General features: G+C 38.0%; 1 protein-coding gene across 3 annotated transcripts in view; it reads left to right on the top strand.

The window, feature by feature from the left end:
- Positions 1-27,325, top strand: part of PRMT3 (protein arginine methyltransferase 3) — a 115,392-nt gene that overhangs the window by 6,510 nt on the left and 81,557 nt on the right. For all 3 annotated transcript variants that reach the window (XM_012927086.2, XM_058663252.1, XM_058663251.1), the window contains 4 exons: positions 6,850-7,009; positions 8,578-8,719; positions 12,699-12,764; positions 22,762-22,883. In XM_012927086.2, the coding sequence (XP_012782540.2) occupies positions 6,850-7,009; positions 8,578-8,719; positions 12,699-12,764; positions 22,762-22,883 (490 nt within the window). The remainder of the gene's footprint in view (positions 1-6,849; positions 7,010-8,577; positions 8,720-12,698; positions 12,765-22,761; positions 22,884-27,325) is intronic.

Raw genomic sequence — 27,325 nt, 5'->3', positions numbered from 1 at the left:
CCCAGGCCATAAGCAGGGAGCTGGATAAGAAGTGGAGCAGCCGGAATACGAACCAGTGCCCATATAGGATCCTGGGAGATGCAAGATGAGGACTTTAGCCACTAGGCTACCATGCCGTGGCCACACTTGTGTTTCTTGAGAGAAATATCACATTGACATAATTTATTGCAGTGTATTGATAAAATTGTTTTATGATTTTATTAATTTTTACTGTATTAGTTAACAAATTGAACTTTATCATAGATTTGTGTATATAGAATAACTGATATATAAGGTTTAGGACCATCCAAGTGTCTAGGTGTCCAGTGGGGGTCTTGGAACAGTAGCTCCACAGATACGAGAAGGCTGTTTTATCAACTCCTTCCTTGAAGACTTCATCAGTTGGTTGATTTTGATCATGAAGTCGAGTCACTGAAAGACTGACAGTTACGCTGGCAGCAGAGAGAGATTAAGAAATAAGCATGCTTGAAAGTTTTGTATAGGATGTTTGAATCAGGATACCTGACAAAATAATTTTTAATTGTGTAAACACTAATTTTAAGGAAACTTTAGGTTTAATAATATTTGCTGTATCTGTCTCAGATATTCAGCTCAGACTTTTACTACATGTGGTTTACAGAGATCATATTTTGACGTAAAGCAGGTTTTCATGGACTTGTCATTTATTCATCTTCCCTTGTGGCAAGGTCCCTGTCATTTTGTGACTGGAGCTTTCTGTGTTTACTCTGCTTTGGTTCATTGAACCAGAAGTTTTGTGGGCTCTTATACCTCATAGATCTGATCTGCAAGAGAGAAGTATATTCTTACACTTACTTTGTAGTTATCGATGTATACTCCTCAGTAGGGCTGTTGGAAACAGCCTCCCGCCTTAGCAGAGCAGGCTGACAGTGTATTCCAGCAGTTGTTAATCACTGCTCCAGAGAGCAAGCACCCCCAGCACACATGTTGTGGACTTCCTGTGGGAAGGAGTTGGAATACCAAGTAGCAAGTATCAAATGAGAAAACAAAATGCGCGCTGCAGAGGATGGAGGGAGCCCGTGGAGGGAGCCCGTCTCTGAGCTGTGTTTAACGTTAGGTGTGGTGTTGATGCAAGGGGAGGTGCGTGTTCCTGAAGTCTAGTTCCTGCCCCTTTGTTGCTCCTTATGTGGTCCCGGGTTTCCTATTGTGGTGACTGGCAGCTGGTTGTTTGGCATGCTGATAGATTCCTGAGTGTGTAATGAGCACTAGGTCCATCTAGACCAGCCTCTGCTCCTAAGCTGTTGTGAACCTGCTCTGTTATATTCAGAACATGAGGAATCAAACCCAGACCCTGTAGACCTCGAAAAACGGAACTGTCCCCAGGTGGCTCAGCATGTCCCTCAGCCCCACGTCTCATGACCACTCCTCTTCAGCAGCAGCGTGATTGAGGTGTATTGTGGTGAAATGTTATATTAACAACCTTAAAATGGGGCCTGGTATGGCAGCCTAGCAGCTAAAGTCCTTGCCTTAAACGTGCCAGAATCCCATATGGGCACCAGTTCTAATCCCAGCAACCCTGCTTCCCATCCAGCTCCCTGCTTATGGCCTGGAAAAGCAGTTGAGGACGGCCCAAAGCCTTGGGACCCTGCACCCGCGTGGGAGACCTGGAGGTAGTTCCTGGGCCCTGGCTTCAGGTCAGTGCAACACTAGCCATTGTGGTCACTTGAGGAGTGAATCAATGGATGGAAAATCTTCCTCTCTCTCTTTCTCCTCTGTATATCTGACTTTGTAATAAAAATAAATCTTAAAAAAAAAAAAAAAACCAGCAACAACCTTAAAGTGATTCTGAGCTACTGTTGGCCTTGGACAAAGCTCCTAAGTGTTCTGCTTTCGATCATTTCATCTGTAAATGAGGAATTGTGGCCAGATGTCTGAGACTTCCAGCTGTGGAGTTTGGTGATTTCGAAGCTTTATTCTTCCTCCATTTCACAACTGCTCTTCACTTTTACTTCTCAGAGTGACCAAAGTGATCCTATTGTTGAATGACAAAGTGCCCAGAAGATTTTCATGACTTCGTAAATTCAAGCTCATCTGTTGATGACTCATTGGTTTGAGAGTAGTGTATTAAATGGTTTAGGAATGTGATCAAAAAATGAAGGCTAACATCTTGCCCATAGGGAGCCCCAGTCTTATCATTTTTATATCTTTTTTTTGAAAGTTTTATAATAAGATTTTTTATTTTGAAAAATTTATTCTTATTGGAAAGGCATAAATATATAGAGAGAAGGAGATACAGAGAGTAAGATCTTCCGTCCTCTGGTTCACTCCCCAAAGGTGACAGTGGCTGGAGCTGTTTCTCTTCCAGATCTCCCATGTGGGTGCAGGGTCCCAAGGACTTGAGCCATCCTCTCCTGCCTTCCCAGGCCACAAGCAGGGAGCTGGATGGGAAGTGGAGCAGATGGGACATGAAGCAGTGCCCGTATGGGATCCTAGTGCTCAAGGCGAGGATTAAGCAAGCTACTGAGCCATCTCTCCGGGCTCTGTTTATTTTTTATTAGAAAGGTGGTTTTACAGAGAGGAGAGGCAGAGATCTCCCATCCGATGGTTCAGCTCCCAAAATGGCCACCAACAACTAGAACTGAGCTGATTTGAAGCCAGTTGCCTGACGTGCTTTCCTGGTCTCCCACATGGTTGCAGGGACCTGAGGATTTCAGCCATGCTTCGCTGCTCTAGCAGACCTTTAGCAGGAGCTGCATGGGAAGTGTAACAGCCATGACTCAGTCCATGCCCATATGGGATGGCAGCACTGCAGGCTGCAGCTTTTCCTGTAACACCACAGCTCTGGCCCCTCCTTTGTTCTGTTATGTTCCTGTGCTTAAAACTAGCTGTCTTTCTTATTCAGTCATCTTGGATCCTGGATCTTCTGGTTATTTTGTTTTTTAAAGATTTATCGTGTTATTTTTATTGGAAAGTCAGATATACAGAGAGGAGGAGAGAGAAAAAGATCCTCTGTCTGTTGATTCGCTCCCCAAGCAGCTGCAATGGCTGGAACTGCACCAATCCGGAGTCAGGAGCCAGGAACCTCTTCTGGGTCTCCCATGCAGGTGCAGGGCTGTAAAGCCTTGGGCTGTCCTCTACTGCTTTCCCAGGCCTGGCTCTTCTGTTTTTTAGCTTCTTAAAGTAGAATCTTGAGTGTTTCATTTTAGACCCTTTTGTATTACAAACATTCAGAAAGTACATTTCTGTCTTAGTACTGTTTTAGCTATATCTCATCAATTTTGAAATACTGTGTTTTCATTATTAATTCAAAATATTTTAAACTTTTTAATTTTCATGACTGATGACTTAATTCATTGTGTTACTCAAGATGGACATGTAGGGCCTGGTGCAGTTAGCCTAGTGGCTAAACTCCTCGCCTCACACGCACTGGGATCCCATATGGGTACTGGTTTTAATCCCATTGTCCCCACTTGCCATCCAGCTCCCTGCTTGTGGCCTGGGAAAGCAGTTGAGACTTGTGCGAGACCCAGAAGAGGCTCTGGGCTCCTGACTTTGGTTTAGCACAGCTCTGGCTGTTGTGACCTCTTGGAGAATGAATCAGCAGCAGGTAGAAGATCTTCTTGTCTCTCCTCTGTATATCTGACTTTCCAATAAAAAAAAAGATGTAAATGTTTGGGCATGGCGCAACTTAGTGGTTAAATTCTCACTTTCAACTGCTGGGATCCCATTTCTGTGCTGGTTCCTGTCCCAGCTGCTCCTCTTCCGATCCAGCTCCCTGCTTCTGGCCTGGGACAGTAGAAGACGGTCCAGGGTCTTGAGATCCTGCATCCGCATGGGAGATCCAGAGGGAACTCCTGGCTCCTGGCTTCAGATCAGCTCAGCTCTAGCCATTGTGGCCACTTGGGGAGTGAAGCAGCAGAAGGAAGATCTTTCTGCGTCTTCTCTGTAAATCTGACTTTATAATAAGAAAATAAACTAAATCTTAAAAATAAAGAAAGATGTAAATGTTTGTTTTCCATAAGCACGTCCTTTATTCTTAATTTCAGTGTGGTCTGAGGTCATAGTAAATTTTGAACGATTGTATTTATTGGAGTTTGTTTTCATGGCCTGGCACATAATTTCTCTTGATGAACACTGTGTGCATTTGAAAGGAAGTATCCACTGCGGTGATTGGCGGCAGGATTCTACACCTGTGGTGTCAGGGTGTCACGTGCTTGGTCATTTTGTGTAGGTCTTGCTTGTCTGAGTTTTTTCTAGTTTTGTCAGTTCAGTTAGGTGTGAGTAAGTCTCTGTGATTGAAGCATTATCTCTTGTGCCTTTAATTGCAGCATGTGTTTTCGGAGTCTTTTGTGGTGTTTATCCATGTTTGTAATTGTTGGAAAATTGACTTTTGTTAGAGTTCTAATCTGCCTCAAGGAAGTGTTAAGGTGATTTGAATATCCTGAGCCCCAAGATAGACATGGAAGTTTCGATCTCTGTGAATATGGTTTTCAATTAGATTTTTCTGACAATTTTGTTGCTATGACTCTCCATGTTTGTGGAATACTTTATCCTTTTCAACTTATAAGTTTAACCTTTAACCTGTGCATATTAATGTTTGTGTTTCTATTATTTTTCTGTAACAGAAAGCAAAAAGAAATTTGCTCAGTAGTACCGTGAAATTTTTAAAAACAGAATACAAAATAAGGGTCTTAGAATAGTGCCCCAGGTTTAAATATCTGGGAAGTATTTTATTGTGCTGATTAGTTTTTGAGAAACTAAACAGTAAGTTAATGTATGGGTTTGAACACATCTCAGTGTTTTATAGGCTAAAGCAGTATTCTATGAATTTCAAATTTATCCTTTTATTTCTAGTTTTATTACATTGTTAGGCTTGTTTTTTCAGCTGTAGTAAATATCCTCAATTATGGTTGATGTAAACTGAATAGAATAAAAAAGTTTTGTTGTCCATAGTACTGTATTGAGAAAATGTAGTATTTGCCTTGTTAATGGGTTTTAGTTGATCTGAAAGTTAGCAAAAAGACACTGGGATATTGGTAAAACTGACCAGCTCCATGTACATGGTTTGTAGTTTTTAAACAACATGAAATGATTTATGTGTACTGAAACTAAAATTTAAAAATTTAGTACTGTTAAGAAGTAGGATATTTATAATTATAAATATAATTATAAGCTATAATTAGCAGCATATATATCCATTCCATTTTGCCCAACCTGACAGTTACTGAATGTTGTAATTCTTTATACATTGTCCCTAAGAAATATTCTTTTTCTTCAGCTTTATTAATGTATAACAAGAAAATTGCATGCTTTCAAGATAAACATGATGATTTTATAGATGTGTATGCATTGTGAAAGGGTTACCACAATCAAGCTAGCCTATTACCTCACATGCTCTGCACTCTCTTTTTGTGTGTGGGTGCAGACTACTCAAGATGTTATGTGTTTGTCATTTGCAAATAGTCAATTTCAAATATACTGAAGCATTGTTAACTCTAGTCACCTTGTTATGGATTAGATATCCACAGTCTACCTCAAAACTGAAAGTCTGGGTTTTTTTTTTTTTAATAAAGATTCATTTATATTAATTTGAAAGGTAGACATTTTTAATTTTTTTAAGTTTTTTATTGGAAAGTCAGATATACAGAGAGGAATATTTTCCGTCCGTTGATTCACTCCCAAAGCGGCCACGGTGGCTGGGGCTGAACCAATCTGAAGCCAGGAGCCTCTTTCAGGTCTCCTACACGTGTGTAGGGTCCCAAGGCTTTGAGCATCCTTGACTGCTTTCCCAGGCCACAAGCAGGGAGCTGGATGGGAAGTGGGGCTGCTAGAATTAGAACCAGCGCCCATTTAGGATCCTGGCATGTGCAAGGCGAGGACTTTAGCCACTAGAGTACCACACTGGGCCCTGAAAGGTAGATTTTATGTATATAGAGAGATCTTTGTCTTCTAGTTCACTTTGTGAATGTCCATAACAGACATAGCTGAGCAGATCTGAAACTGGGAGCCAGAGGCTTGTTTCATGTCTTCCATGTGGGTGCAGGGACCCAAGGACTTGAGCCAGTCTGTGCTGCTTTCCCAGGCCAAAAGCAGAGAGCTGGATTGGAAGTGGAGCAGCCCAAGACATGAAACTGGCACCCATATGGAATGCCAGCACCACAATGCCAACTCTAAGTTGTACCTTTTGCACCAACATCTTCCTATTTCCCGTAACCCTTTGCTTCTGTGATTTTTAAGGCTCCATATGTGAGATCATGAGTTGTTGTCTTTCTGTGTCTGGCTTATTTCACCTAAAATAATGTTCTCCAGGGTCATCCATGTTGTCAGAATTCTACTGAATGAATATCTAAATATAATATCTGCTTTTCTATAGATAAATGCACTACTGACACATGACCTTGTATAATGGTGAGACCATGAGCTGGGAGAGCAAGTGTGATTTTTGAATCTTGATTCTTTACTACACAGTTTTATGACTTTGAGTGAATTGCTTAATTTTGCTGACTTGTTTTTTCCATACTTAAGATAGAGGTAAATATGTGCATATTACGCTTGTGTTGAGGATAAAATGAATACAGTGTATGCATATTGAGCAGATACCTCATGATCTGTGAAGTTAGGGTTTTTTCTTCTACCTTTTCCTTTCTTTGAGGATTAGCTCCTTATAATTCAAACTCACAAATATATTCAATTTAAGTGATGGCGAGAAGTTTAGCATACACGCTGAGTTCAAATGGAAACAGCTTGGATGTTAAATATTTAATTAAATGTACTTTTGCTGATTTTTTTAATTGACCATATAATGGGTACTTAGGATGTATTTATTCCTTATGTATTGATGGATGTTTCATCATAAGAAGGACTGATAATAATTTCCATTTGTTTGTTTAGATGTAGAAGATCTGTATGAGCCGGTGTCAGTCCCGTTCACATATCCCAATGGACTCAGTGACAATACATCGCTTGTTGAAAAATTGAAACATACAGAAGCAAGGGCGCTGTCTGCTGAAGCTGCATTAGCTAGAGCACGAGAGGACCTGCAGAAAATGAAGTAATTGGCCAGTCCTATAAAACATTTAGATTTCGCAAAGCAACACATCTAGAGGCAAAGTAGAATGTGGTAGAGCATTTCATGTACTGGAAAGCACAGTGTGGGGACTTACAGTAGTGTAAAAGGCATCTAGCACTTTAAACATTGTTTATATTGTTGATTATTGCAGGTTTTTATGGTTTTACCTTTTCTCATATACTTTTGTAATTACTTACACTGATGGTAGTTGTTAGGACAGCTGTCCTGTTGAGTGTTTCTAGATTTTTGTTGTTTGGTTCCACAGCCTTCATTTCAGTTTCCCTGTTTACACTCGATTTCTCCAATTCTTCCAGTCCTAGGTTTTCAGAAGTTGAGGGATTACTGTTTTTTAGGCTCAAGTAAAAACAGCAGGATTGAAATTATTGTGTTCAAAGAATCGAAATGTGATCTTTGTAATCAGAAAACCATATTCATAGAGCATTTTTTTTAGTAAGTAAATTAGCATTCTGTTATAGAAGTTTAATGTCCAAAGCTTAATATATATGGGAAATCTCCTGGGGGTCTTGTTGAAATACAGGTTCTGATTGGCAAATTCTGGAGAGGGCTCCTTTCCTGTTGAGTTTGTAAGGCTGCTTCTGGTGCCTGAGCACCCATTTGATGGTTTGCCAGTGTCGGCAGGAAAGATGGAGCCGATAGTTGTTCCATAAGCAGCACCAGCTTCTCTCCCTTGCACACCAAAACTGTGCTTAATTATAATGTGATTACAGAGGAAAATGAGCTACAGAGCTGAAGTGTGTGGCGTCGCAACATGTACATTGTCGAGTATCTGCAGGGGCCGACTGTTAGACCATTTTATCCTTCAGAGATACTAAGGTTTTTTTTAGGTGTATTTATTTATATTTCATTTGAAAGTCACAGTTAGAGGGGAGACAGACAGAACTCTTCCATTCACTGGTTCATTCCTCAATTGGAGGAATTTACAGCAGTCAGGGTTGGGCCAGGTCAAGGTCAGGAGCCAGCAGGAGCTTTTTCCAAGCCTCACGTGTGTGTCAGGGCCTCTGCACTTGGCCCATCTGCTGCTGCCTTTCCCAGGCCTTTAGCTGGTAGCTGCAACAGAAGTGAAGTAGCCAGGATGCAAACCGATGCCCATATGGGATGCAGGAATTGCAGTTAGAAGCTTTACCCACTTAGTCATAATGCCGACCCAAAGCGATAATAAGGTTTTCAAAAATATTGATAGAACTGAACTATACTGTATAGAATCAGCTGCTAAAACATATCTGCAAGCAGTAGTAGGCATAGTGAAGTCCAGTGAAGGTGAAGTGCTGTTTTGTTCTATTGAAGGATACGAAGAGCTGTAATTCACAGTTGAGTTGCTTCTGTGATTTGCCAAAGGAATGCTCTCAGCTGGATTTGAGTGTGGCATTGCAGTCAGGGCCAGCAGGGGGAGCTTGGCGCTGCTTGGGCTAGACTGATCAAAGGCCCCTCACACTCCACTCCCTCCCCCTTTCTCTGCCTTAGCCTCTAGCCTTTCCTTCTTTCATGGTCCAGTAAACCTGTCTCAAGGGTGTATTTCAAATTGATTACAGACAATTTGCTCAGGATTTTGTGATGAACGCAGATGTCAGAACCTGCTCGTCGACGACTACAGTCTCAGACCTCCAGGAGGATGAGGATGGTGTTTATTTCAGCTCATACGGGCATTATGGGATACATGAAGAAATGCTAAAGGTTAGAAAAGCACAAATGCTCCACACCCATACTAGAGGAAACATGAAATCGAATTGACTCTTAATACATGTGCCTTGAGGAGAACTGCTTTTGTATTTTGTTTGGGCACTTAAGGTGGGGGGACTCTGGCTTTTCTTTAAGAACTGCCTTTTAAACCTTTTTGGTGCTTCATAGTTCATCTTATGCTGAAATATTACAGAAGCATCGTAGTAATTCTGATCATTATTTTTTATGATATCACTTCTTAAATCTTGGAAAATAGTTTTTTCAAGTACAGCTGTTACATTAAGTGTTGATAATTACGTATTTGCCTTCTAGCTTACAAAAGTGGATTATTTAGTGTTTTAAGTAGTGATATTGACTTTAGTTGGTAGATAATTATGTTTGGTGTAAAGTACAAGTAACTCACAGTTGTTATGGTATAACTTCTCTTTTTGCGTTTGAAATCATTAGTACATGATAGTAGTTCCTGAATTGGCACAATAAGGTTTGTAAATGTTGTTAGTCTCAATTTTCATAATAGTAGTATTCATATGAAATAGAAGTTTAATTTTCTTATAACTTTTGTAATTGTGTTTTGTTAAATATTATATTACAGAGCAAAAAAGCAGGTTGTCAAATTTTGAGTAAAACAAAATAGGTGACTAGAGGAAATAAATGTGAGAATATAAAAATTAACATTTTCAAGTTTGCAGATTTTTGAAAGCCACATTACTTTTTCATTCCCTAAACCAACAGAAAGTCCCTTAAATCTTATTTCTGGAAGCGCTTAGAATAGAATTTCCTGGAGCATAAACATTTAAAATAACCAGGAATATTTGATAGCACCTGCAAATTGAGTTGAGTCCATTTTGCAGAATCAGAGTTGAAGCCTGCTGATACGTAGCAGTATGATGTTGTTACTGATGACACGTTTTGTTGTGCTTTTTGTGGTCACCAGGTAATGGTGTAGCGTTACCAATTATACCTCTCTTCATGCAAGTAGTAAGTAATTTGAAGTTCAGAGCGAATTTTTTAAAAAGAAATTGACATAACACTGTTTTCTTTGTTAATTTTATTGTCCAGAATTTTCGTTTCTGCAGGAGATCATCTAAGCTTGCATAATCTCCTCAATTTAAATGCCTTGATCCTATAATACCGCTGGTATGGAAATTATGTTTGGCTTTTCAGACAGATACAGGGCACTAGACTCCCAGTAAATTTTAGTGTTTTCTTAGAACCATCAGTTAAATCTAGTTTGAGTAGTTACCGTTTATAAATCTCTGTCCTGGAAACTTGCAGCTAACTCATTATTAGAGAATGTTCATACGTGACTGTATGCCTTTGAGTCATTTTGTTGTTCATAGAGATTTAAGAAGTTGCAACTCACAGTTTCCAGTGCTGTCTTCTCTGTTCCAGAGAATGGTTGTTCGTTAATACCATTTTCCATTCCTTAGTTTGCCTTAGCTGTTGTACAGTAGCATTACCTGTTGGAAAGGAGTGTCATCTGAGACCTTTGAGCTAACTAAGTCCCAGTGATTACATGTTCATGGAAAATATGGATATCCTAAATTCAGAAAGAACAGTTTGTTTTATTGTTTGCTGAATTATGTGCCATGAGTAAATGTGAAATGTGCCATGACCCATATTTCTTTTTCTAACCAGAACAGTTCTTAACACACATAAGCTTTAAGCTTATCATCTCTCTAGAATCTTACTCAATTTTTATTAATTTAAAAATTAGAAATCATCTTTACAGGTTTTATTTTTATGCACTACTTTTATATAATCTGGTTTGGATTTTTTTGGTCTCGGGTATTTTATTAATGTATGTTTTAATTACAATTTTAAATAAGTTATCTTATTTGTGGTTTTTTAAAAAGTGAAGACAATATTTTAAATTCCAGAGACACCAGGGGGATAGATTTTGAAATTACTTACCAGTTCATATTTTTGAAGCAGTCATTGATTAATAAAAATCTGAAAGCATACTTTTTTTTAAGACAGATTGTACTAACTGGTACACATATCACAAGTCATAATGATAATTTGAATTTTTAGTAGTGTTTCTTCACTGCATTTTTCTATTGTACTTGTAGCTGATAGAAGCATTCTGTTCACCTTCAAATGCCTATAAATTAAAAACATTATTTAAATATATGTGAAGTTTATGGTACATACTTTGTTGTCCTTGGCCTCATTGTTTAGTTGTTTTTATTTTGTTTTGTTTGAGCCCCTGCCCGTTTATATATTGAAGTCCTAATCTTCAAGGTGATCACATTTACTAGTTACTTGAAAGGCAGGGGAAGAGAGAGAGAGATCCCACCTGCTGATTCACTCCCCAAGTTTATATATATATATTTTTATTATTATTTTTTTTTTTTTTAGAAATCCATTGTATTTTACTAATAGAAATATGGGTTTCTTTTGAGCCTTAGAGCTCTGTTCGCGGTTTAATAAGTTAGTACAAAGCATACTTTGTAACATTTCTCTTTACTACCTTCTTGTACTACCTTTATTTTTTAGAACAAATGTTTTTGAATGGTTATGTAGGATAGTCTTTTATTTGCTTTCATGTTAAGTGAGTTCTTTCAAAATTTCAGTTATTAAATTGAAGCTATGCTTTATACAAGGCATTGTGTTTGGTGCACTTTGAATTTCGTTACACCAGAATGTGCACATACAGAAAGAATCAAAATGAAAGATTGCAGCTCACTTGAGCAGCAGTGCGTGGATATAGCACAGTGGCTGGCATTCTATTGATTGAGTTAAAGCAGTGATGGGCCAGTGTGATTGGTGAAAGCTTTCCAAGTGACTGCATTCGCCCTTTGTGGGTTTTGCTGTTTTAGCAAAAATTACTCATAGTGGAAGTAGAGTATCAATAAGGTGAATATGTATTCAGTGATATACAATTAGATCCTTAATATGTATAAATTGATTTGAAGAGTTATTCCCACTAATAATTCTTAAAACATATTTTAAGAATTATAAGTTGGGCCTAGTGCTGTAACCTAGTAAGTCCTCACATTGCATCCACTGGGATCCCATATGGGTACCAGTTAGTGTCTTAGCTGCCCCACTTTGCATCCAGCTCCCTGGTTGTGGCCTGGCTCCTGCCTTTGGATTGGCTCAGCTCGAGCCACTGTAGCCGTCTATGGAGTGAACCAGTGGATGGAAGATCTTTTTCTCTGATACTATTCTCTCTATAAATCTGCCTTTCCAGTAAAAGTAAATAATTCTTAAAAAAGAATTGAAAGTCAAAGGGGAAAATTTCATTAGCTTGATTAAAAATTTTATTTCTAGAGCAGTTAGATGTAATAATTCTAATGACACCAATTTATTATTATTTTCCTTTTGAAGTCCACTAAGCAAAATGACCTTTTATAATCTCCTTTATGAACTTTAAAAAAATGTTGATATTGGCAAAAAATGCTTTGGAAGAGATATGGTTTGTGTAACATTTAATACTATCGCATTTGGTGTAACTTTTTACATGGTACTGAAACCCAAAGCCAGGATTGTTCTGTGATTTGTTTTTATCATAGGCATAATGTACTTGGCAGCAGAGCCCTCGACTGCTTCATTTGCAGTCGGTGTGTGTCTCGGCTTCGGGAATCAGCTCAGAGCATAAACGAACATACGTGCTAAGCGCTGAAAGCCTGCCTCGCTTGCAGATCGTGCACTAGTCTTGTTACACGGGCCTTGGGGCTTGAACAATTTACCTCCCAGGCTAATCGCCTCATAAGCATTATTTCCTCCTACAGAAATTTCTGAGCGGGGGGTGGGGGAAAAAGCACCTGGGTTGTAAATGAGATATGAACTGATTTCCTTGTTGTTGGTATTTATGTTCTTTTTATTGTTTTATTTTAGAAAAAGAAGTTTGATTTTTTTTTTCCCCAGGCAAAAAGTAGCTGGTGGAAGCTAGCAATGTGTGCTAAGATAGCAAATACCGTTGTAAAAGTTAAGACTTCTCTCTAAAAATGTTTTCTTTTCATCGTAGGACAAAGTACGAACAGAAAGCTATAGAGATTTTATATATCAGAATGCACACATCTTCAAAGACAAGGTAAGTATGAGGATTCCAGAGTTGTACTTTTCATATTTTTCTTGAGTCGTAGACATCCTGTGTAGGGTCGTCACTTTGATAGCAGTTGATTTAACACACTCTGGCTTTTGTTACACGGAGGACATTGTGCTGCTTCTCTGTGGTGCAAGATAGTGGTAACAGAAAACACCGAGTGGTGCTGCTGTTCCAAGCACTTTTAAAAAATTAGTTTCTATTCTCCTGTTAAATTCTTCACTGACTCATATGTCATACACTGGTCTCATTTTCTTTTTCTTTTTCTGTTTTCTTTTTCATTTCTTCATTTACACATTTGTCATTCAGCAGCATATTATTTAACTTAGTGGTGTTGTAAATTTTTTAACTTTATTGTTGTTTTATGGCTTTCCATTTAAGGGAATAAACTAAGTAGTTAATTACAATGACAACGGTTGGCTAAATCTACTTAAACTGCACTTCTAATACATAGCAATTTCTTTGAATTTCAAATGTATCAGAGAAACCTTATATCAGAGCACACCTTTGAATTTTATTAATTTTAGAGGCAGAAATACAAAGACACCTTTGAATTTAAAAAATTCTAATGGCAGAAAGATAGGCACAGTGCCCCAGTCCGCTGTTTACTTGCTAACTTCCTGCTATGGCCAGTACTGGACCAGACTAAAGCTATGAGCCAGGATTCAGTCTGGATTTCCTGTGTGAGGGGTGGTAACCCAAGTATTTGCACCATCATTTGTTGTCAGCCACAATCTGCATTGGTGGGAAGTTGGTATCAGAAATTGGAGGTAGGAATCAAACCTAGGCAGTGTGTTAAAAGACCCTAATGTCCTGACCTGCAGCTAACCATCAGACCACACACCTACTTGCTCTCAGAGCACAGTTCGAATTATTATTCTAGTTTCTATCAAGTCATTAAAAATTAATAATTTTCAAGATATTGCTAGTAATTAACAGAGTTAAATTGTATAAGGGTATAAGGTAGAATTTACATTTTAACTTTGTTTTAATGCTTTATTATTTTAGCTCTTTTTGAAACACTTTGTATTTTGCAGTTAATTTTTTAATGCTGCCTCAACTTATTTCAAAGATAGTTGTAGTGTATGGGTGTGTGTATGTTTTTGAAGTTTGTGTCGTTTGTTTTCTTGTTCCTTATGAGTTGGTTTTGTTCTCCATGCTTCCTTCTCTTCATGCCTCTCTTTCTCTGCCTGTATTGGCCCAGTTACTTAAATTGTCAGGTTTCCTATTTGTTCCTCCTTATTGGAAATTAATATGATCATCTCTTCCATTTGTGACAGTGGGATTGGAAATTTTTCCTTTTTTCTTTTTTCACTTTAGAAACATGTATATTGACAGCATCAGGTTTTATAATTCCTCTTTTCACCTCTATTTTAGAATATACTTCTCTAAGGTTACCTTTTGTGATTCTGTGGTTTACATTGGAGTATTAACAACCTTCATGTTTTGAGAGTAGCTTTTCCTTAGTCTTACAGTGCTTGAAATGTAATCTGGATTAATTTTCATTTCATAAGAGTGAAGTTTTACTTACAACTTAGCTGAATTACACAGAAATGTATATGATGCTCTGATACCTCACCAAAGTCTGTCATAAAGTTTTATGGTTTGTTTTTGCTTATTGTCATAATACAGAAAATGATTGCATTTTTAAAGTCATACTAATCACTAGTATTTAGCCTTTTTGGTATGCTTTTTATTACAGTAGAAACTAAATTTTTTTTAGTTTTTAAATGATTTGGGTGCATTTTTTACTCTGACTCTGATTTAGAAAATATATATTAAGTAATGCTTGATAATTAACAGATTAGTTTCAAATATGACGTCCCATTGTTACTATATAATATAATGAGGACAAGCATTTGTCTCCATTTTACACATGTAGGGTAATTGACGTTCTCTCAGAAGTAGAACAAGTAACCTAAGGCTTTTTCCTAAGTCTGTTGTTACTAATTCTGCCCACCAGGCTTTGAGTACTGTTACTGTGGGCGTATTTAAGGAGTTAACTGGAGTGGGATAGTTCAGTGTAAGTCATATGGTTTTTGTGAGTCATGACATAGATTGTTCAGGAAATTTTTTAAACATATATTCCTAAATTTTATTTTCATTTTCTACTATTAGTTTTCATTACTATTAAGATGACAAACCTTATCACCATGCCAACTTCTGTATCACATTGTGTAAATGTGTATTAGAGATTTCTTTTTCTAAGGGTGCTTATGATTGTACATGTTTTCTTCCTTCCCCCTCCCCCTCTTCCTTCTCTGCTCCCTCCAGCCTTTCCGCCCGGCCTCCTGTTGTTTCTTACTGCTTTTCAGTTCTCAGGGCTCCTGTTGAGGCCATATGGTTTCTCAGATTAATTTAACTTCTAGTTGGTGTTTAATTGTTACCACCCACTCATAATTAATTTCTATTTGTAGTTCATTGAAGAAATTCCCAGTTAGGTGCTGCTTTTTAGCTTTTGGTTATTATCTACAGTTACAATTGGTTACGTTTTTTGTCTTTTTTTTAGAAAAGTTAAATTACATTCCTTCATCATTTTTCCTCTTTATTTCCATCTCTTTGATTCTATTAAGTTTTCTTGATGGAAATCACCTTCTAAACTGTGTGTGAGAAATAATTGGTACACAGCTTAAAATACAGGTTAGCAGCTGACTGACCTGAGCTTGGAGTCTCACTCTAACTGACCAACTGGATGACTCCAGTCCTGTTACTTTCCCTTTCTGAAGTTCACTTTTGCAACTGGAGAGTAAGTTAGAATTGAATAGATTTGTGTGTGTTTGTATAATGTATGCATAGAAGTATATTGTTTTATCAGAGAAAACTTACTCTGGAGTATATGTTCATGTTCTATACTTTATTCACTCAAATTTTTATAGAGATAATTGATTGCTTTTTAACATTTTTTATTCTCATTTTGTTATTGTGGTTGTGGTAGTAATACACACAATGTATAATTTGCCATTTTCACCATCTTTAAAAAAATAGATTGAATTATTGCAATGCAGAGTTCGAGAGATGTGCTTGTTGGTGCACTCCCCAGATGACCACAGTAGCTGGGGCTAGGCCAGGCTGAATCCAGGAGCCTGTAACATCATCTGGGTTGAGGGGCCCAAGGATTTGAGACATTTTCTGCATTTTTAGATACATTAACAGGAAGCTAAATCTGATGTGGAGCAGCCAGGGGTTGACTTGGTACATGAGGAGGATACCTGTGACCCAGGCATTGTCTTAACTCATTGTCCCACAAAGCCTGCTCCATGATGTTAACCATTTTTAAGTGTTCGTTGGTATTAAATGCATCCTTGCCATTATGTGATCATCTCCTGCCCATTTCCAGAATGCATTTCTTATGAAACTGAGACCTTATACTCTTCACTGCCCTTTCTATGATTTTGACTGCTCTCTAAGTATTTTGTATAAATGGAGTAATACCCTATTCGTTTTGTAGCTGGCTTGATTCGTTCAGCGTATCTTCTAGGTCAAGCATGTTATAGTATGTGTCAGATTTTTGTTCCTTTTAAGATTGAATTATATTCTAAAGTATGTAGACCGTGTCTTGCTTATCAATTCATCCATCTAAAGACACATGGTTACTTTCATATTTTAACTACTATAGATATTGCTGCTATTAACATATCTTGTTATGACCTTGCTTTCAGTTCTTTTGGGTGCCTATTCGTAAATGAAATTGTTGGGTCATATGGTAATTCCATTTCTAATTGCTTGAGGAATTGCTATATTGCTTTTTTCAAAGTGGGTGTATGTATACCATTTTATACTACCAATAGCATTTAAATTTCTCCACATTTTTGCGAACGTTTCCAATTTCAGTTTTTTTTTTAAATAATGATCATCCTTATAGATATGAGGTCATCTCATTTTTATTTGCATTTGGTAATAATTCATGATACTGAGTGTCTTTTCCTTGACATTTTAATGTTTCATATATTTAAGAAGGTCCGTAAGTTATAATTTTATATTATATTCATTATTATATATATATTAAAAACAGTACTGCATATACAAATAAAATATTAATATTTGTAGGAAGATCAATGCAATTAAGAACTTCCAGCAGTGGACTTTTTGGCTAAAAAGGGTATACCCTGGGAGGGGTATCAGTGCTACCAGTTTGTCTTTCTGCTAACACTATGTGAGTGTTAATTCCAAAAACACCAGTGCCAAAGCGTTGTATTATGAAGCTACTAAATTCCATACCAACCTTTTACGCTTAACTTTCTACTTTTATAAACATGTTATTGCAGTGAGATTTCTAGAAACTTGAGACATATTTTTTTAATTATCATTTTCTAACATAGTATTTCAGGTTTATGTACTACAAGTTTATTTTGATACAAAAAAACTGTATGTGTTCCATAGAATAATCCCATCACTGAAGTAATTGGGATTGACACGTTGTTCATTGGAACCTTCAAGAGTAGAATTGAGCTGTGTGTACTAATTTAATAATGTCTAGCAGAATTATAAGTATGTATATATTCTTTGACTCTGTTTTCATGGAATGCATCCTATAAACTTATTTACGGCAGTGTGGAGTTACATATGAGGTTATTTACAGCATTAATCATGGTAGTATTTCAAAAACTACCTGAATATTCCTCAGTAGGGAACTTGATTTGTACAACATGATACTTCCGTAATATGGACTCCTACATAGCTACATAAAAAAAAAAGAATTCTAAAAATTGATGTGGAAAGAGGTTTAAATGAAGTAAATTAAAAAGGAGCATATAACCCAGTAGGCGTAATTAACAGCTGTTACAGGTCTTGTGAACTGAGAGATGAGACACCAAAGCTTTCAACAGGAAGCAGTCTTTTATTATTATTTATATGCAAGCATGAGGCTCAGATAGATTTGTATCAAAAAAGACTTGATCCAGAACCAGAGAGGCATTTTTTAATGTATCTTTTTAGCTTCTTTGTATTCCAAATATAGTTATTCACATTTTTTATTGGATATCTTTTTTTTTCTGAAACAGCTTTTTATTAAACAAAATCGCAACACAGTTTAACTATTTGCTATTAGTTCACAAAAGGGACGCAAAATGTTTGCAGTGTAACTATAATATACTTTTTGTTTTAAAGATTAATTTATTTTATTACAAAGTCAGATATACAGAGAAGAGGAGAGACAAAGAGGAAGATCTTCCGTCCGATGATTCATTCCCCAAGTGACTTCAATGGCCGGTGCTGAGCCGATCCGAAGCCGGGAACCAGGAACCTCTTCCGGGTCTCCCACGCAGGTGCAGGGTCCCAAAGCTTGGGCCGTCCTCGACTGCTTTCCCAGGCCACAAGCAGGGAGCCCGCTATAATATACTCATACAGCCAGTGTTACTCATGAAATCTTAAACTAACACATAAAATCATTCCATGATTAAAAGTAACAAAATCTGTGACCCGGCGGGCGTGGCCTAGTGGCTAAAAGTCCTTGCCTTGAACACTCCGGGATCCCACATGGGCGCCAGTTCTAATCACAGCAGCTCCACTTCCCATCCAGCTCCCTGCTTGTGGCCTGGGAAAGCAGTCGAGGACGGCCCAAGCTTTGGGACCCTGCACCTGCGTGGGAGACCTGGAGAAGGTTCCAGGTTCCCGGCTTCGGATCGGCGCAGCACCGGCCGTTGAGGCTCACTTGGGGAGTGAATCATCGGACGGAAGATCTTCCTCTCTGTCTCTCCTCGTTTCTGTATATCTGACTGTAATAAAGTGAATAAATCTTTAAAAAAAAAATAACAAAATCCAATAATCATAAACTATGTTAGTTGATCTCTTGTCCTAGAACATTTTATTACTTCTGACATTATTCCCATACCAAACAATATACAAACTAAATTTTAGATGCAGTTAAGGAAGAAAATCTGAAGCTAAAATCAGCAAACAAATTCTTGGAAAATACATAGAAAACCTCATGTCAGCTTCTAAGTGCTTTTCACACAATTGATACAAAAAGCAAAAGAAAGTAGGGGATTATTCCTTTCTGTGTTGTAGAATTGCTGCTAATTTTTTGTTTAAAAATTGATGGATTCCAAAAGTTACAGTACTTTTATTTATGGATTCAATGAATATTTATGAAGATAATGTCAGCTATAGGCAAAATTAACTGCTTAACTTGAGATTTCCACAAGTTTGTGTATTATGTTAGCCTATAAAAATGTGCACATGTATTGTAGAGACTTTATAATTAGAATTGCAGATATTTATGACACTTAAAGATCAATGTTTTTTCGAATTTATAGGCTTAGTGCTGTCTAGTTATAGGCTTAGTGAGATACACAAGAAAGACCCGTCATGTAGTGAAGGAGTGACCAAAACCTGTCTTGAATGCACAGCTTTGTGTCCTTTTCTGCCATGTTGTGCCTCTTCCTTCCCACTCCCTTTCCCGGAGAAAAGTTTCACATTTGTAGAAAGTAATTTTATCTTCTATGATGGTAATCTCAGTTCTCATTGTTGAAACTTAACCAAAACACAATACTTTTTCAGTTAGGGCTTGTCATTTGTGACATTTAATAAATAAGATAGGATTGCTGGTTTCTCTTGAGTTAATTCAAAACCGATGGAGGCTTTAAAAAGAAGCATTTTTCTTTGAAGGTGAATTGTCAAAATTACTAAAACTTCCTTTTGTACAAGATAGTCCCATTGGTGTCTGTAAAGATAGGAATTCTAGTCATATATGTGTCTAAAAATAGAAAATCTTGAGGAAAAATAAAGTATGGTGTAAAAACACTAGGTTAATAATAGTAAAACAACTCCAAATGTTTTCTCTCCTGATTTGTGCTATTTCTGTTACACAGTAGATATTTTGGGGATTGTATAGGAAAATGGGTTGTTTAACCTCACCTAAGCTACCACTGGAAGAGAACAGTTACACAGAATTTATTTGTAGTACCCAGCAGATCAACCACAAAATTACTTCAATGTGTTAGTATCATAATCATGAATACAAAGGGAGACTTTTACATGTGCACTTGATGATCTTGCTCATTGTTTCATCTTGCTTGTTCTCCCATCATTTTTTGTAAACTTAACTTGGATTGACTGGATATCTTGATATTATATGGTAACTGTGGAAATTGATAAAAAAAAATTCATGCACAAGTGGTTACTGATAATGTTTAATTAATTTCCTTTAGTACACCTAATATTTTTTCCACACTCGTACTGAACTGTATACTGCTTTCACATGAGCAAACACCATTGGGCTGAAGAGTTGGTGTTAAAACAGTGACAGCAAGTGGTTACATTCCAGTCCCTAACAGGTTTTTCTTTCTTTTTATTTTGGGAGGCTTCTCCCACACTACCGTTTCTATTAAAAAGGAGGAGAGAAAAAATGGATTGGATTGTAATCTGAATAAAAATTCTCCTAAAGGATAAATAAGGACTATTTTGATATTTAAGCTTTGAATATAATACCTAGTAAAAAAGATTGTGTGATAGATTACCAGTTTAAGCGTTTTTTGTTTGTTTTGTTTTGTTTGTTTTGGAGTAACTTTTCATTGCTTAGCATGAAATCAGAGTCTCTGTGTAATGTAGCTCCAAACTCTCTTACCTCAATTTGGCCTGTGTGTATATGTGAGAGAGACAGACACACCTACCTGATCAGCTAGGCTAGTCTTCTTGATTTGCTTAGATCTTGGGTTTTGCATTTAATATCCTCTGTAACTAAAATGTACCAAATCTGGTTCTTTCTTGGCACATCACCCCTTTGCTTCATTCACAGTTTTCAGCTGGATCCGAGAAGTATTCTCAATCGTATATGAAATTCCAATCCTTGTAGCTGCTTCTTAATTTTCTTTATAGTGTCATTTCTAGCTGCTTTTTAATGTTTGTTCATTATCTGTCTCTCTCACTTGATTGTACACCATTAGGGCAGGAACTTGGTCTTGTTTATTTCTGTGCCCCATCGCTGAGATAATGCTTGGCCCTTAGTAATGCTCAGTGGTTCTTTAAAGTGGGAAGGCTCAGAAATAATTTCATATTTTGGGACAAGTGTCTAAGATGTTAGACCATTAGTAATAAAAGGTATACAACATTGAGATTTTCTGGAATCTCAGAGTAGCATACTTCCAAGAATTTTGATGTTTTTAGGACAACTAATTTTTGTTGTTGCTATGAATTAAGCAGATATCATGTACTGTTCTGAGAAAGCCTTCTGAGATTCTTGATGTAGAAACAGCTGCTTTCCACTTGCCCTGCTATCATCTTAAACCCTGGTTCTTCTTAATACTCTTCTTTTGCTAATAATTAAGTATTGTTTTTATAACAATTTATCCAGTTACTGAATTTTGAGATTTAATTCTTGTGTTTTCTGGCATTTGTTAAAATTAGTTGATTGTTTTTGCTGATGGTATGTTGGAGCTTTCAGTTGACTGGGATGATACTCTGCTAGCTCTGTCTTCAGACCAGAGAGGGTATACCTAAGAAGCCGTTGAACTTGACTGGACAATAAGATGCTGGACTCTATGTTTGGTATATGCTTGCAATGGGGGAATCTCAACTGAACTTGAGCTGTGGTTATGCAACAAGGTGGAGGAATCCACCATGGTGGGAGGGTTTGGGGAGGGGTGGGAGAACCCAAGTATCTATGTAACTGTGTCACATAATACAATGTAATTAATGAAGTTAAGTAATAAATAATTTAAAAAAAATTAGTTGATTGATTTTGGGGGTAGGATATGGTGAAATTCTATAACTTTAATTCATCTATAACCCTTTAAAATTTGTTTTGGATAAAACATTTCTGCTTCAGTTGATTTTTCCATTCGAGGTTAAAATTTTTTTCTCCTACAGTCCACTGTAATATCTTGAGTTTTCCTCAAGTAGACATTACTAGATTTAGGGGCTGGTACAGTGATGCTGCAGGCTAATCTTCCTGCAACCACCAGCATCCCACATGGGTGCCAGTTTGTGTCCTGGGCTGCTCCACTTCCAATCCAGCTCGTTCCTTATGGCCTGGGAAAGCAGCAAAGGATGGCACAAGTCCTTGGACCCATATGAGAGAGCCAAAAGAAGCTCTTGACTTCAAGCTTCGGATTGGTTCAGTTCTGGGTGTTGCAGCCACGTGGGGAGTGAACCAGTAGATGGAAGATCTTTCTCTCTCTGTCCTTCTCTTTATGATTCAAAACCTTTCAAATAAAAATAAACAAATCTTTTAAAAAGTGTTAAATATAGGGCCCGGCATGATAGCGTAGTGGTTAAAGTCCTCACCTTGCACGCACCAGAATCCGATATGGGTGCTGGTTCTAATTCCGGTGGCTCCGCTTCCCATCCAGCTCCCTGCTTGTGGCCTGGGAAAGGAGTTGAGGACGGCCCAAAAGCTTTGGGACCCTGCACCCGCATGGGAGACCCGGAAGAGGTTCCAGGTTCCCGGCATCGGATCGGCTCAGCATCGGCCAGTTGCGGCTCACTTGGGGAGTGAACCATCAGATGGAAGATCTTCCTCTCTGTCTCTCCTCCTCTCTTTGTATCTGACTGTAATAAAAAAAAATAAGTGTTTTTAAAAAATTATTAAATTCACTAGGAAAATTGAAAAAAAAAATTTAAAGATGTATTTATTATTATTGGAAAGCCGGATATACAGAGAGGAGGAGAGACAGAGGAAGATCTTCCATCCGATGTTTCACTCCCCAAGTGACTGCAACGGCTGGAACTGAGCCAATCCGAAGCCAGGAACCTCTTCCACATCTCCCATGTGGGTGCACGGTCCCAAGGCCTTGGGCCGACTGCTTTCCCAGGCCACAAGCAGGGAGCTGGATGGTAAGTGGAGCTGCCGGGATTAGAACCGGCGCCCATATGGGATCCCGGCGTGTTCAAAGTGAGGACTTTAGCCACTAGGCCACGCCCGCCAGGCCCGAAAATTGAAAATTTTTCCTGTCATATTTTTATTAGTCAGAAATGTTACTCTGCAGGAATAGGATCTTAAAATGGAGACCTTTTTGATAACATTTGTTTTTTGTTTTTATTACACCAGGTAGTTTTGGATGTTGGGTGTGGAACTGGAATTCTGTCTATGTTTGCTGCTAAAGCTGGGGCAAAGAAGGTTCTTGGAGTCGATCAATCAGAGATATTGTACCAGGCAATGGATATCATAAGGTAGATGCATTTTAAGGCTTATTTTTCAAAATATTTTAAAAATACAATGATTTATTTATGGATTTTCTTGGATTTAGCACCTGTAAAATGCTTTAAGACATTTTTCTCAAAAATTCATTTCATAATAAGATTTTAAATTGAATGAAGTTGGACAGGTTTGAATTTTGGAGCTAAATAATCTTTTAGAGTGCGAATTGGCAAATTATTTATACATAGTTTTTTGGATTTTCAATTCAGTGTGAAAGTAGAAGTCATCGGAATGTAGGATAATATTGATGGGAGTTTACTGAACTAATAACATCAGTAATGTTTTGTTTCATGAATAGCAGTCATGGTTTTGTTTTGTGACTATGCCTACCCCTAAGTAAATTCCTAAATGGCTTAAAAAATGATGTTTAATTTGATTTTGTGCAAGTACTTTCTTTCTGTTGGGTAGTTAAGTTAGATTAACATCAGATATTTATAGTTTATATTCTAATAAGAAGGCTTATTAAATACAGTTTATAATGTTAGATTTCTTTGATCTGTATTTTGCACAAGTACTTTAGATTTGGAAACTACCAGTAATTTGCAGGATAAGTACTGTTTTTAAGAAACAAATTAGAATGGGCTCGGCAGCGTGGCCTAGTGGCTAAGGTCCTCGCCTTGATCCCATATGGCCGCTGGTTCTAATCCCGGCAGCTCCACTTCCTCTCTATCTCTCCTCCTCTCAGTATGTCTGACTTTGTAATAAAAATAAAATAAATCTTTAAAAAAAAAAAAAAAAGAAAGAAATAGAGCCCGGAGTGATAGCATTGTGGTTAAAGTCCTCACCTTGCACGCCCCAGGATTCCCATATGGGTGCCGGTTCTAATCCTGGCAGCTCCACTTCCCATCCAGTTTCTGCTTGTGGCCTGGGAAAGCAGTCAAGGACAGCCCAAAGGCTTGGGACCCTGCACCCACATGGGAGACCTGGAAGAGCTCCTGGCTTCTGGCTTCAGATCGGCTCAGCACCAGCCGTTGCGGCTCACTTGGGGAGTGAACTATCGGATGAAGATCTTTCTCTCTGTCTCTCCTCCTCTCTGTATATCTGCCTTTCCAATCAAAATAAACAAATCTTTAAAAAAAGTAATATTTTAATGAAATAAGATTTTATAAAACTTTGCAGTGTTGTAGGTATTGCAGAGTTGTGAAAGATGTATTGTTTAAAAGTGTGGATTTGAGTCAGGTTGATTTGCTGGAGTCCTCACTGTACTACCTGTTAGAATCTAGTAAGTTTGTTTTCCTAGATCTTTTGCTACGGTTAGCTATACTATCATTTTGTGGATTTTAAAAAGTACCTTCAATTCTCTGGCAGTTGCCATTTAGACTCATGTGAGATCTACTGTTGGAAGGCAGAGATTGTTTTAGAATTATTGAAATTTTTTGCCATTGGTAAGATTATAGTAAGCTCTTTTTATTAGAAGTTATGAAAGAACATATTGATAAATGAATTTGTCATTTGTTAATAGTTATGACAAAATGGGACTAGGTGCTTCCATCTACTTGTTCACGCACAAGGTAGCCGCAACATCTGGTGCTCGACCAGGCTTTAGTTAGACCCAGGAATGAATCCTGCAGTAGCAGGGACCCAGATAGTAGAGGCATTGTCATTGCTCTGTCTGGATCTACATTGGAAGCAAAGCAGCCAGGACTCATGTCCATACTGAAAACGGGTGCTGGTGTTACAATCAGCAGCTCAGCTCAATGTGCTACAACACCAGCCCTTAATTTCTTGATTTTGGAGGGAAAATCCATGAAAAAGAATTGTGGTAACACTCATTTTGATTTTCATTTTATTTCACAGAAGCCCTGATTCCTAATAGAAACATGTTTGTGCAATAATTACATTCAAATTTGTTGTCTTTAGAATTTAGTCCTAGAATATATGGTGTTAACCTTACAGAAAACTTATAAAATATTTCTGAAGTGTCTATTTAATTTTTAGTTAAAATAAGGAAGATGCTATTTGTGGTAAAAATTACTGATAAAGAGAAATCAATTTCTAGTTCTTTTTTAAAAAAAGGTTTTATTTATTTTAAAGTCATTGTTACAGAGAGGGAGGGAGTGACTGGGAGAGAGACTTTCTATCCACTGGTTCACTCCTTGCTGGGCACAACAGCTAGAGCTGGGCCAGGCTGAAGCCAGGAGTCAGGAGCTCCATCCAGTCCCCCATGTGGGTGCCAGAGCCCAAGTACATGGGCCATCCTCTGCTGCTTTTCACAGTCCACTAACAGGAGCTGGATCAGAAGTGGTGTCACTGGGGGAGACACCGACCTATGCGGGACTGCGAGCGTCTAAGGCGGCAGCTTTACTTGCTATGCCACAACTCTAACACACACCTAGTTTCTTTTCTTTGTGGATATGTAAACTTTATCACTTTTAATGTAGGCGCATGGCTCTGAAGGAGCAGAACAGTGGAACTAGATTATGTCTGTGGTATATTGATGAGCTTCCAGCAAGAATAATTTGTTTTAAAATTACATTATGTGGCTGACATAGTGACATAGCAGGCTAATCTTCCACCTGTGGTGATAACATGCTGTGTGGGTGCCAGGTCTAGGCCCAGCTGCCCCACTGCCAGTCAAGCTGTCGGTTCACTTCCCAAATGGTTACCACAGCCAAATCTGGGCTATCCTGAAGCCACGGGTTCCATCTGGGTCTCCCAAGTGGATTTCAGGGAACTAAGTACTTGGACTAAGTACTTGGAAGTAAGTACTCTGCTGCCTTTCCAGATTTATTATCAGGAAGCTGGAATGGGAGCAGAGGAGGTCAACTGGAACCAGGACTCCAGTACTGTAGCATTGCAAGCAATATCTTATACTACTGTGCCACAACACTGGGTACATTACCATCTTGCTTGATTAGTCTCTTAGCCAACCCCTTTTCTGTCTTTTGTTTTACTTTTTGTGGTGTATTTTAAATAAAATCTTTTCTCTTATATTGGTAAACAGATTGTAGTACATTTAGGTACTGAAGCCTGAGTGCATTTACACCTAGCATTCAGTCTTTAAATACTATGATAAAATAATTGAAATTGGTGACATTACTATCCATTAAATTTCCCTTGAGGTAGGTGTGATTATAGGATATTTTTATTTTTAGTTTCTAAAAGATTTATTTATTTTTATTGGAAAAGCAGATTTACAGAGAGAAGGAGAGACAGGGAGAAAGATTTTTCCATCCCGATTCACCTCCCAAATGGCTGTAGTGGCTGGAGCTCAGCTGATCTGGGCCTGGAGCCCCCTGTGGGGTGCCAGGTCCCAAAGCTCACGGGGCATTCTCTGCTACTGTCCCAGGCCACAAACAAGGAGCTGGATGGGAAGTGGAGTAAATGGGACACAAACCAGCACCCAGATATGATGCTGGTGCTTGCACTGGGAAGGCTTAGCCAGTTGAGACATCATGCCAGTCCCATACATTATCCTTTTGATACCCATAAAGAAATTGAGCTACAGGTATTAACTGCCTGTTGGAATGTTCATGCTCGTAGACAGCTTGCTGTGCTGTCATCTCCTTTGAGCGCTTTTCCAGATAGTGTTCACCTTCTCTGTTTTGCTGTGCCTAGAATCTGTAGTGAGTTTGAAAAACAAGACATTTTGTTTTGCATAAGCAAGCATTACGCTGTTTCTTCAGAAATGGTTTCTTTTGCCCTTTTTCATATTGTGAGAAAATAGCTGTTTTTATAGTATTTGTGTGCATTTGTCTTTTGTCTCCCATTTGATATTTTGGAACTTATACTGTAGGATGAAAAAAGAACTTCGATTCTTTTTATGACTGTGCTTCTGAGTGTGTATACATGTAATAGTTTATTGTCAGTAAGGCCACATCTACTAAATAAGGTGGTAGTGTGACATAGTTAGATGTAGCATGTCTATTCACTTGACATGAATTCTAAGTTTGACTCTTTGACTAACTAGCTTTGTAAAGGAAAATTCCTTCCTTTTGAAGCCATGGTGTCTCTTAAAATGAAATTGATGTTGTTTCCTTCAAAGATAGTTGTTAGAATTGAATCCATTTAGGGCACTTTCGCAGTGACTGGCATGACTGCTTACTAAATGTTACCAGAAATTATAAAGTTTATTGATGGTAGTTTGTTTTTTAAGATTTATTTATTTTTATTTGAAAGGTACTTGGAAAACAAGGATTAGCCAACTTAGCCGTTGTACCAAGCCCTGTGCACATGTCATTTCATCCCCAGATATAGAACTGATGGATCTATCCTACTTGAATAAATCCGTTCTGTATTATTTTCTTCCTTCCTTCTCTCTTAAATTATTCATTTGAAAGAGTTACAGATTACAGAGAGAGCTAGACACAGACATCTTCCAACCACTGGTTCACTTCCCAAAAGACCACAGCTACCCAGGCTGGTTTGAAGCCAAGAACCAGGAGATTGTCCTGGGTTTCCACATGCAGGGTCC

The sequence above is a fragment of the Ochotona princeps genome, chromosome 4 (genome assembly GCF_030435755.1).
Source record: "Ochotona princeps isolate mOchPri1 chromosome 4, mOchPri1.hap1, whole genome shotgun sequence".
NCBI classification, from domain to species: Eukaryota; Metazoa; Chordata; class Mammalia; order Lagomorpha; family Ochotonidae; genus Ochotona; species Ochotona princeps.
Note: the sequence above shows the minus strand (reverse complement) of the source record. Positions and strands in the feature narration are given on the sequence as shown.